This window comes from Branchiostoma lanceolatum, chromosome 2, assembly GCF_035083965.1.
Source record: "Branchiostoma lanceolatum isolate klBraLanc5 chromosome 2, klBraLanc5.hap2, whole genome shotgun sequence".
Classification (NCBI taxonomy): Eukaryota; Metazoa; Chordata; class Leptocardii; order Amphioxiformes; family Branchiostomatidae; genus Branchiostoma; species Branchiostoma lanceolatum.
Genome location: NC_089723.1, coordinates 26353981 through 26366398, shown reverse-complemented (window position 1 = coordinate 26366398; position 12418 = coordinate 26353981). Strand labels below are relative to the sequence as shown.

At 42.4% G+C, this 12418-nt stretch overlaps 1 protein-coding gene across 1 annotated transcript; it reads left to right on the top strand.

Annotated features, from left to right (window-relative positions):
• Positions 1-2987: 2987 nt before the first annotated feature.
• Positions 2988-12402, top strand: LOC136428246 (uncharacterized). The gene is made up of 3 exons (XM_066417608.1): positions 2988-3915; positions 5006-5306; positions 9858-12402. Exons 1-3 carry the CDS (start codon positions 3757-3759, stop codon positions 10115-10117), a joined length of 720 nt encoding a protein of 239 aa, XP_066273705.1. The 5' UTR covers positions 2988-3756; the 3' UTR covers positions 10118-12402.
• The last annotated feature ends 16 nt before the right edge of the window (positions 12403-12418 follow it).

The following is a 12418-nucleotide window of genomic DNA, read 5'->3' as shown; positions in this document are numbered from 1 at the left end:
AGGTTTATATCTGAATCTAAACTTTAAAAAGACAGGAATGTGTCGGTTTTTGGTTCTGGATCGGCTGTTTCTTTGAGCTTTTTCCGCGGCGTGATGGACACTTGGGTAATTTGATACGTTTTGCGTTTGTACATCTGTGCATAGCGAGATAACAATATCTATTACCTTGGAGGATTTATGTACAAGTCGTGTTTGATAACACCACGGGTGAATGGTGAGGTATTTCATACACGTGGTGTATTCCTCGAGAAAACATCATACGTCAACCATACCTTAGTTGACAGATCATGAACGTTATGATTTAAAAGACGTATATTCACGTTAATCATAGTATATATAACTATATATATTATATATGATATATAACGATGCGTGGTGGCTACATTTTTAGAATCTGTTGATGATAACGGCCGTACTTAGAAGTAGTAAGAGTTTCTTGTGTTTTCATTTTTCAGTTCTCTTTCTTGCTGAACGGGAAGGTTAAAGCTTTTTAACATACATATGTATGCACAAATATGCCCACATTAATGTTTATCAAAGACTTTGGTATATGAAAGTATATCGTGAAGTATAATTATCATGTTTTGTTATTCAAGTTAACTGTCACACGTACTTAGATGTTTCAAGCAACAAAGGCGAATGGAAACAAGATTGGCAACATAAAAAGATGTTGCCATGGCGACGGTGGTCTCTGTTAACGTTTTCGTTTTTAGCCCACATGCAAATAAGGACCTCGCATAAATCATATCAGTCGATCACCTTCTCTACCAATTAACACAAGTTGGCCAATGTATGAAAATCTTGTTTTCACAGAAAAAGATATCGTACCATTTCCTCATAAATTATGTAAATGAGGCCCTCTATGCAAGATTTGTGTCTAATAGTGGCCACATTTACTTAACTTCCAAATGGTGCAAAAATGAAATCCCCATCATTTACCACTATGGATTTATAGTATTTTGTCATTAATTATGCAAATTAAGTATCAGATTGCATAATTGATATCTATCGATATCTGTTTCTTTCTCAATTACATATGTCATTTGTTTGAGAGTCCTATAATAGAATTCAGCTAATTTATTAACTGTCCTCATTAATTATGCAAATCAGATATTGATTTGCATAATTGTCATATGATTGTGTAAATCATCACTTAAGCTATCTACACACCAAAAATTATGATGATCCGTCATCCCCTTCTTGCGTTATTCTCTTTCAAAGTTTGAGTCAAAATCAGCCCCTGCAGGTCCAAAAAGGCCGCTAGGGGGTCCAAATCTACAGGACATATTTTCCTAACAAAGAGTTATCCATCACTTAAAAATCATGACTACAGCATGTTCAGAAGACGAGATTTGAAAAGTAAAACTTCCCCTGCAGTACCATAGAAAGTTGCTAGGGGGCCCAAAATCCAATCATTGCAAAATCTCCCACAGACCTACCTACCTACAAAATTTGAAGACAATACATCCAGGCATTCTTGAGTTATCGTCCCATGGACTTTCACATTCCTGTACAATTCCTAGAATTCTTGCAATCTGCACACAATATAGTGAAAATTTGGCTCGCCCCTGAGGCGTCGCCAAAATGTTATAGAAAATACCACGAGTGTCTAAGTGACATATAAACGCGACATCAGTTTGCCAACTTAAGGACCAGGGATAAGATTGGAACGGCCATTAGCTGGTAGGGATTAGAAGTCTAAAGTGCTCCATTTATCGCTGTCCTTTGTCCAAATTCCTCATTTTCTTTCCCAAAACTAGTCGATCAGTTAACCATCTCAAGCGTCCTTTTGTGACTAGTTTTTAATCTCCAAGCAGATGTTGGAATGCTAAATTGTTATCTTTCTCTTTGCTGCCCGTTTTTGTGACAAACAGCCTCCCGAACGATTAGGAAAACATATCAACGATTTAACCTTCCCAACGTCTGCTTGGAGATTGACATGTTCTGTCGCTTTACGATCTAGCAAGTAGACGAGAGTCCACAGGACCATCCGGCTATGGTAGTGCAATGTGTGACGACAAATTGTGAGAAACGTGTTCCGATGCAATGTCATGTTTTTACAGTTCATGTCAGGTTCGCATGCTGACGCAGTACCTTGTCTACTCAGTAAGTAGTGATCGACAGACTCGCGACAATTTCATAAGTCATCAAATTAAGAAAACAAACTACAGGGGCTCGGTGTCCTTTATAAGCTAAGGACGTTGTATTTTTTTCTTCACGAGCTGAGCCTTAAAAAAAGTGAAACAATCATCCTCAACTGTAGCGAAAAATGATGCTTTTTTTCAATTAGCTAGTAGTGCACTGCGGCTTTGCTATAGCTTCTCGACCTAGCACGCCGGGTCATACCAAGTATTCTCGATAAGTGTGATGGGTTCTTTTAGGTGCGGATCCTAGAAGTTTGATGCTTGAGGCTAATGCCTGGGTCGAGCCCTAATCGTTATTTAACGCTAGGGCTTGTAGCGTTGACACTGGTCAGCCTCTCCTCATGATCGGTCACCGAGGAGAGACTAGAGTTTATCCTTATTATTACATTATTTTGTAGCAACACAGCTGGAGATCCAAGACCTTCCTACCTCCATTGTCTGTGGTTGTCAGAGAAAATACAAATCTGTTACATGTAGTTAGTTTGGGAGAACCAGATTCTGATGATGGGATGCATGCAAAGCAAGGCTATTTCGCTTCGACCCTTACCCTGCTGTTTTCTTTTGCTTTCGCTCTTCTATATTTGCCGAATCTTAATATAGAGGGACGGACGTTAAGCCTGGTACCGTGTGTTATTGTCAACCATATAGCACAGAGATGTTACAACGCGACAAATATGATTGATGACCTTCAAGGATTTCGCAAGTGCCCATGGCGGCAATGTAGGCCACAGTCGGGCATCCATATTGGGACACCTACGTCAGAGGCCTTCAAAAACAGAAGACGCTTCGCTTGTGTGGCACGAGGACACCACTCTTATAGTTGCGGACGTGTCGGCTTCTGATTGGACAGAGTCATGGGTGCGTCGAGAAAGGATGCGCTTGATCCTTGCCCGCCAGTTGCCCTTGGTTACTGAAGGAGTCAAATGATCAAGGTTTATACGGAAAGCTAGGGTATCGCTTACGGCGGTAATCCTCGGTGTGCGGTAGGGGGAAGAGTCCAGACGCACTAAGCCAACGGCGCACTCTAATTGGTCTCCCCTGGAAAAGGTACCATCGTCTTGCTGCACTGCCAGCTGAACACCCAGCCAAAGCAGAACTCCCAAGGTCTAACTCGGACAGCTGCGTCCTGTGGCTTTAACGGTTTACTACAGATTGCCACGAATGACCTGTGGGACGGCAGGGCTTCTGTTCGCTGGGACGAGCGTTTTAGTGTTGCAGCAAATTCTTCCAGCCATTCCGTGCCACCAGGGGTACTTTTAGCAACGAAGTAATCACCAGGCATGCCTGAGGTTCGGTTGTAAGCCGCGGCGGATTCGTCTTCACAAATACCGGTCAGCTTGTTAAAGCCTCCAAGCCAGAAAGACTGAGGGTTTTCGGTGGTGTGCAGCTATAGGACTCTGCGTTTGCTTTGCCGTATCAATCAATCGACCAATTGAAAGACGGATTTGTCACAGATAGCTGTTGGAAGAACGTGTTGCTGCCGGGTTTAAGAAATCTGCCAGGGCAACCGACAGGGCTGCGTGTTCGTGAAGGTAGCGGAGGCCTCCAAGTCTTTCCCTGAGAAAGCATTCTTCAGAATCGGAGCCCCTAATTAACTGGTAAGACCGCAGCGATGCCTGGAATAACGTGGTACCAGTGGATCCGGCCCTCCGACATCCACTTTACGGCCGATATGATCCCCTGCAAGTTCAGCAACGGCACGGATATGCTGGAGACCTTCAGGGAACTTCTGTTCAACGAAGTTAAAATTTCGGACATACCGAAGATTGAGGTAACTACACACGTTCTGTTCATTCATTCATGATGATCGTATATACAGTTATTGCTATTTTAGCAACCTCGCGTATGATTAATATTCCAGCCATCTGTCCTCCATCAACAACATGGTGCATTAGTGATTTTTATAACACCTGATTAGCAATGTCAAAAAAATCACTCATATTGGTAGACGATTCGTAGATCGATGTATTTGATGTGTAAACCTTATGGGAATGTGTGTTGTACTTATTTATTTGTTTTATGCATCATAGCATTTGCAGATTCAAATATAGAACGAGCCATACTGCACACTTGTGCCTGGAAGCATGTTTGTTTTGCTTTACTTTGTGTAGATGACACATTGATATTCTGTTTCAGTAAGACCATATACAGTGTGTGTGTGTGTGTGTGTGTGTGTGTGTGTGTGTGTGTGTGTGTGAGAGAGAGAGAGAGAGAGAGAGAGTGTGTGTGTGTGTGTGTGTGTGTGTGTGTGTGTGTGTGTGTGTGTGTGTGTGTGTGTGTGTGTGTGTGTGTGTGTGTATGTGTGGGTGTGTGTGTGGGTGTGGGTGTTGTGTGGGTATTGTTGTTTTCCTATTTTTTTTAAATCAATCAAGATCCTCCTCGTCTAGACGTTGCAAATCTAACACATCATCTGACGGTATAACCCATCGGCCTTAAATCTTAGAAAGAACTCTATCATCACATCAGATCCAGCACTAAGCCTGTGTCAATGAGGGACGATGTCTATGTTATCTTGCCCTTTATCTTGCCCTATGCCCAACCATCTAGTCGGGTTTGTCTCTATTCTCTATTTGTTTGTCGTTTTGTTTTGTCTTGTTCTTGTCCCCTCTGTCCTATTCGGTATTATCACGAAACAATCTACAGTTTCGGGTATTTCATCAATTGAAATCTGTATGACCGAGGGAAACGTGGCATTATCAACAGCTTGTTCATAATTTTTGCGAAGTGGCTTCGTAAAGTCATGTCACCAGATAACAGACCAGATCGATGACAAGCACTCACAACGAACCACACAACTGATGCTGTTTTCTGTGTTGTAGACTCACAAAAACATGCAACTGATGCTGTTTTCTGTGTTGTAGGTTATCTACAAAGACGGTTCTTGGTGGGCGTATTTCGGGAACAGGCGGCTGTGGATCCTGCGGGAGGTGGAGAGGTTGGGCCGGTGTGCTGCCGTCGAGTGTATAGTCCTCCCCAAGGACTTCTGTAGCGACGAGAAATGGCAGAAAAAACTGAAGAACCGAGATGAAGGAAATTCTATCGGTGTCGAGAAAACGGAGAGGTTTGACGTCGAGTATCAAACCATCATAGAGGCATGGCGGAAAAAGACTATCTATGGCATGGACGCGCCCACTCAGCTCGAGGTGATGATGGGGAAAGAATGTAAGTGCTGTCGTATCACTGTACTCTCCAAGCAGAAGCTCGGACCTGGCTGGATTTTGACGTGTTTTGACGTGCTTGGCGCTATAAAGAAAACGGGAAAGTCCGACAAAACACGTCAAAATCCAGACAGAGCCAAAACTCTGCTTGGAGAGTAGTACCACTGAACGAAAATCGGGATTTAGCTAAAGTGGTAAATGCCGGGTAAGTCTGGTAATTGCTGTATAAAGTAACCATGTGCCATTGCAAGACTTACCTGGCATTTACCACCATTGATAAATCCCGATTTTCGTAGCGGATGTTACAATCTTCCATAACCGTAGATCTGCATGTACATCAGAAGGTTCTTGTTCAGTTTCGCTTTGTCAGTTCATAGTCTATCTTTAGTTATTCTGTGAAACATACTTTTTTCTAACACTGGGCAACAGGCCCAATGCAGCTATGGAGATATATTGTGAAATGTTTTAAAAGGAACATCCCCCAAATACCTTGATCGTTACTCGGCAACGTTCTAAATATGTAGTCAGTTGAAGACATTCCTGGTAGATGGTCAGATGAGGACACTGGTGGAGGCATCTATTATCTCCGAGAGATAGGCGGCTCTGGCAAACAAGAACACGACTCTCAAACGTAGCGTCGCGACATAAGAATGTTAAGTCAACCCTGATACTGAAAGCACACACGACTCCTTACAGACTGACTTATGTGAACTATTTAAAGGTACACTATGTAAGATTTGGGCTCCAAAATTCAAAATATTCTCTAGACCAAAACCTTCACATGAATGACATACAACAACTTTTAAGCATATTTGCATCGTTATTTCGTATTCCTGGTGTTTGTGAATTGTGTAAAAACAAGCTGCACAAGCTGGTCCCCCCTGAGAGAAACACCATCTCAATCTAAACCCGAGTCCGGAGACATTTCAGGAACTGTCGTGTCACAGATCTCGTTACAAGCAGCTCTATCTTTGTCTCTAATGATAAATGAAGAGATACATAAACTCGTATTTCAAAGACACGCTTCGACCAATTAGTAGATGAATAAATCAACTTAAGTAAACCTAACGGCAAAAAGAATTCACCATCACAAAAACAATTTCCGGTCTGCTAGGTGCGCCGTGACATGCAATGTGTAGACAGGATAGTGCACAGCAAAGTTGTTGCAAAGTAAGAAAACTATAGCGATTTGAAAAAACAATTCTACCGACATTGTCATTAGAGCTTAATGAAGTTTCAGAAACGCATCTGGATCATCAGAAATTAACAGTTTTGTCTGAACATATTTTCAAGCAAAGTAGGTCATTGAAAAGTGCACTTTGCATTGGTTGCAGTTGCTCTTCGATGAAAAGTCCCTTATCTTAACATTGATAAACTTTATGAAGCTAAAAGCATTATCAAACCTGAGCCATGATTAATAATGGATGAAATCACATGTTGCGAGAAGCATCATCAAACATGAGCTATATTAAATTAATTTCTACCTGGGACGATTGGATCGGAAGTTCTGCAAACAAAAATATAATGTTAGCAGCAAACAGGACAAGACATATAGACATACACTTATATATAGATTTGATATCATAAGCAATTTGGCAACTCTAAGCCCATGGTCCCATAACCATGTAGTGAGTCCGTGTACAGCAGTAGTGAGAAATACAACAGAATAAGCAGACGTACTGTGTTTGCATATCCGTCCAAATAGGCCAAACCGAGGGGTCAATGTACTGGAGATGTCAGCGAATAGCTCACATTTCCAGCCAGCTTTGATGGATCTCTGATCTGAGCATGTCCCACCATCGCACAACACATGGAAAATTACCCTGCTCCGGTTTCACACCCCGTCTGCAGTAAAGCCGTTTTAGTTTTGGCTGATTCACAACTCTCTCTTTAGCCTGGATACCAGACCCCCACTCTAGACGATAGCCCTTCGGCCGGGAAAGCTAACCTGCCCCGCTACCAAAGTTAGCAGCCGATCTCTACTAAAGCACAAAGTTTATTGCATAACAATTGTAACAGGTACAATGCAAGGCAAGATACTACTGGCTACTTGTACTAATTTACTACAAACTGCAGGGAAGGTTCTAGGCTACACAATGTTGTCAATAGTGGATAATATCAACTGGCTACTCATACTAATCTAGTACGAACTACAGGAAGGTTCCAGGCTATCTATGTGGCTCAGGGTCTGACTTAAGGGGAGGGGGGGGGGCTGTGGTAAAATTTAATTGGGGGCATGTTGGCTCTAGAGCTGAAGAGCTTGCCTGTGAAGGCCCTGGAAACAGTCTGGCATCCAGGCTACTTTCCCTCTCTGTCTGTCCGTGACCAGAGTGGCCCAGTTTCGGCCACACGCACAGAGTGTATAGCTAGCTGTTAAGGTTGGACGACCCACGGGTTTTGTTGGCATCATGCCGAACAAGTCACCACAGAGTTTCACCATAGTATATATGTCCGCCATGTTGGTCATTTTCACTCCTTGAATTTAAGGCTTAAGTTGTCTTGTCATCGATGCAAACAAGCTGTTGCCAGCATTTTATAGCCTGGATGTCAGACTGTTTCCAAGACCTATAGGGGCCAACTCCTCGCGGCTCTATGACCAACATGCCCCCAAAGAAATTCTAAACCAGGCCCCCCTCAGTTAGACCTCATAGGATAGATATCATAGAGATCAGGGTGTCAGGCATCCAGGCTAGCATTTTTAGTACGCGTATCTATAAGCAAGACGAATTTGATCGTATGACAACGAGGTTAAAATAACCTCCATGGTCATAACAAAATGTGCCATTAGCATAGTAGATGACACAGCGTTTCTCATAGGAAGATCTGCATGGCTCTAAATCCTTTGTTGATGATTACGATGTAAACAGTCGTTTGCAAAAGCCCATTTTCTTATCTTAACTTCAATCTATCGATCAGTTACGATATAAATGAGACTGTCTATTCTAGCTTTTCAAACGGTACCGTAGAAATGTGAACTCTGCATTCCGAAGATTATCGCTGGCGGGAACCTAGTTGCTGATCGTAACATATCTGTGGTGGAAAGATCACTGGCATGGCGCCATGGCTCTACTCTGGCTATATCATCACTTAGTTTTGCGGGCAGATTTGTGTTCTGATATACTGCACCATCGAACGGTATTGGACATATGGATGGATGATGGAAAAAAAACACAGTGCATGGTGTTGGATAGTCCACAGAGTCTAGAGATATCTGTAAGATGAATGCAAAGAGCAGCCCAAGCTAGAATTCAAGTTCATACGATAATTACCCTATTTTACTCTACTCTACTCTACTCTACTCTACTCTACTCTACTCTACTCTACTCTACTCTACTCTACTCTACTCTACTCTACTCTACTCTACTCTACTCTTCTCTACTCTTCTCTACTCTTCTCTACTCTACTCTACTCTACTCTACTCTGCTCTACTCTACTCTACTCTGCTCTACTCTACTCTGCTCTGCTCTGTTCTGAAAACCTTATCTAAATCTTTACGTTAGGGAATCACATCTAGATTTAGAATGGCTTGTGTGATCAGATATGTTATCACTGTTGTGTCTTCTTCGCCTGACCTAGATATCAGTGTCGCGCATTGTACGTTGCACCTGTCACTAAATTTGCTGTCTTAGTAACTAAAAGAGGCATGAGAAGCGACCCCAACATAAACGAGTCGTCCGGGACGTCATTATGTTCAGAATCGTAAAACTCCAGCTCTGATCACCTAATCATCACGATATATGGCCATCGCTGACATGGCTCCTTAGCTGACCTATCTTTACTGGGAGTCTCCACTGTGACCAAAACAAGCTCCAGCCTACTTGCGTCCCAAGTGCTCTGTTATAGGGAACCGTGTCACCCACCCGACCCAACATCTGACCCATACATGCGTCACACCACCTTATATGGCGAGTCCTACGTCATACGGATTGGTCAGTAGATGGTCAGGATTATACAGCGTCCTCAGTGCCTCACATCAAAAAGATCAGACGTAAGCTTTCGCTCCTGCTGTTACGCACACCAAGATTAGTGATCCCTGATAAAAAACCTAAACTTGAACTGTCAGGCGCAAGACAACGACCTGAAATGACATTCACGTAGAAAGGATAGTATTTTGTCGCCGTAGGACCCCAAGGACCTAGCGGATCCCGGGGAATGCTGCGTAGGTCAAACTCTGGTGTCGCTGAATAATGAGTACGTGAATCTCCACCCCTTAAGCTAAAAAATCGTAAACCAATAAACGTGCAACATAGTACATTTTTAATTTCTCAGTATAATTTACATAATTCAAATTCAACACTGGTGATTTTGAACTTAAAAACGACACAAGATCTTTTGGAAATGTTCTTAAGTTTAAAGCCAAAGATATATATTCTAAAGTTATGACCGACATGAAATTTGAATGACTAATAGAAAACACGCTCTCACAAGTTTTACTGTACAACTAACAGTTGACATATAGGACCTAACGTTTTGTATTTCCAGATTCCTTGTGCCTTTCAAATATTAAGTGATTGTTTGATTTGACTTGACCATGTCGTTTCTTCCTACTTTTCAGCGGGTACCCCAAAGAGCCCACGTGGCGACAAAACCTTCACGTTCCCCAACGGTACGGGCGCCAGCGGCTCACAAACAAAGTCCAAGAATGTAGGTCAGTTCTTCAAGGACCTCGTCTTGTGCAGCGTCATCGTGTCCACTAGTGCAATCGGAGCCCTCACCCTGGTCAGTTACTTCATGGGAAACAGTCTTGTTGCCACCACGATGAAAAGCATTCTCGCTGACTTGGACTTCCCTTTTGACTGGGAAGAGGACGAGTGAGGGAGTTCTGCACTGTCCAAAGTGTTGCGATGGACGTAGCCTTGATGCCAGACCCCCGATCTCTATGATATCAGGGTCTAACTCTGTTGTAGAATTTCCTTGGGGGCATGTTGGCCCTAGACCCGAGGAGTTGGCCTGTGTATGGCCTGTCAACAGTCTGGCATCCAGGCTACGATGGACGGCAACCCCTGGTGTGTTTTAACAGTGCCATGGAGGCCACAAGGTAGGGTGGACCGTAGTTTGGAACAGTCGGTACTTGGGGAGAAAGAGACTACGGACACCACGGTTTGAGCACCACCTGCTGATGATGTACCACGCAGCGTTATGTACTGGCACCGTTTGGCACAGGAAAAAGAGTGCTGCTGAGGATGACAGTCTCGTCAACAGAGTCCTACTATAGTCCCAACAAGCGCCGAACAACACAGTAACAAGACTTATATTGGACTGTTCTTTCGAGCACTTCACCCTGTGCGATAGATCTAAGGTCCTGACCAGGGCTTTCCCGTTTTTTATGCAACAAGATACACTAGTCAGAGGTTTGTTATGAGGAACTTGACTGTCCGCCTGCCTAGAATGGAACTGATTCAGAGTGAATGCGATGAAAGAAACAGTTAAGTTGTCACAAGTACAAACAAGCTACAACAAACATTGAATAAAATTCATGTCTATCAGAAGATATATACCCCCATGTAAATATCAAGCCATTTCTATTCCTATCAACGTTTAGAAATGAAGTGAAATGTGTAAGGTCACTCATGCACTATGTGTGTCGTCATATTGCATTAGCATTACCATCAACAACTGTTATCATAGATAAGGTTGGGTTACAAGATATCACTTAAGATGAACTAAACTTAATTTAGAGGACACTGGTTTTGATGAAATGAGTTTTCTAAATCAATGTCTAGGAATTAAGAAACAATCAGACCTCAATTGCCATTATAGGTTAAATACCACGTCAAGGCTTAGACACTGCATCACCAAAGGGGAGAACTGTTCTCTTCATCGTAGCAACAGACTCAGAGTTATGGTTGCCGATGCCAGGTCGTGGTACTACTATAACGATCAGTAGGCGTGCGTAGCTGCAGCAATAGTTGGGATATTTGACCAAGCTGAGTGACGTACGATGACCTAATATGGCCTTCTCACCGATAAAGCAAGCGATTAGCGGTTCCCGAGAGAACTCCATCGATCAGGATCGATGTTGGTCCTAGGGGTTTCCCCACGGTGCAACACATTACTTCTCGCGAGACCAGCTGAACACGCGAGATTTTCGATCACGTCTATGTGGACTTGATCTTACACAGACTAATGAAGTCTATTCAAATCGAATACGTTTTCAAATTGAAAATGGAGAAAATTTAGAAGTTTATACATTTAGAGAAACATGATACGCCTTCGTATACTATCATCCCATCGCCGTACCAAAACAGTTACGACACAAGATACGCAGAAAATATGACAAGACAAACTGTTTTGATATGATAGACCAGTCGTTTCTCCATTTTGGGTAATAACCAGTACATATTAGTTAGACTTGGTGGTATTGTAAAACTAGTATTTCATCCGAGTAGAGTAACAGGAATGTACTTCAAATATATGTTTTCCTGTGTTATGTGGTTTCACAATAGCGGATGGAATTATGGTGATGTGACGAGAGGGGAGAGAATGATAGATACGAGTTGGAGAGAGCCTGTTACGAGGACGCAAGTGTGCATACGTTCTACATATATGAAGTCTTCATTGGGGCAATTTTACCGAATTCTCAGTTTGCGTTTCTGCAGTTATAACAAAACACGCAAGCGGGCATTGCTAGCGGATACCGCAATCGCTCGACTGGACGGATGATTGAATGTCAACACGAGACATAAAGACTTGACAAATATGATTTGATGTAGAAATGGAATTCTGATCAAGTACGAGATGGTAGATCGATGTAGAAGAGGTTTTGTAATATTTCAATGCCAGCCCAGGTTCAAACTGTTCCAAGTTATGATAATTATGTTTGACAATAGACTGTATCCTAAGGTTGTCTAAACTAAGTGTGACTTACAATGTATCATCACTGTCACTGCCTGCTTAGATTCCATTTTTAGACTGAAACATAGTCATGTACATTATGAATCCATGTGTTCAAACAATACTTTTAGTGTCTATAAGGATCGAAATGACGTCAGTTCACCGAGTGATACACACTGAATCAACAGAACGATGTTTCTGAAGAATGATTCACTAAAAAAGACCTATAGATATCATTGGAATAAAAAAACATAAATGATACCGGACGAGTAAATGCTTGTT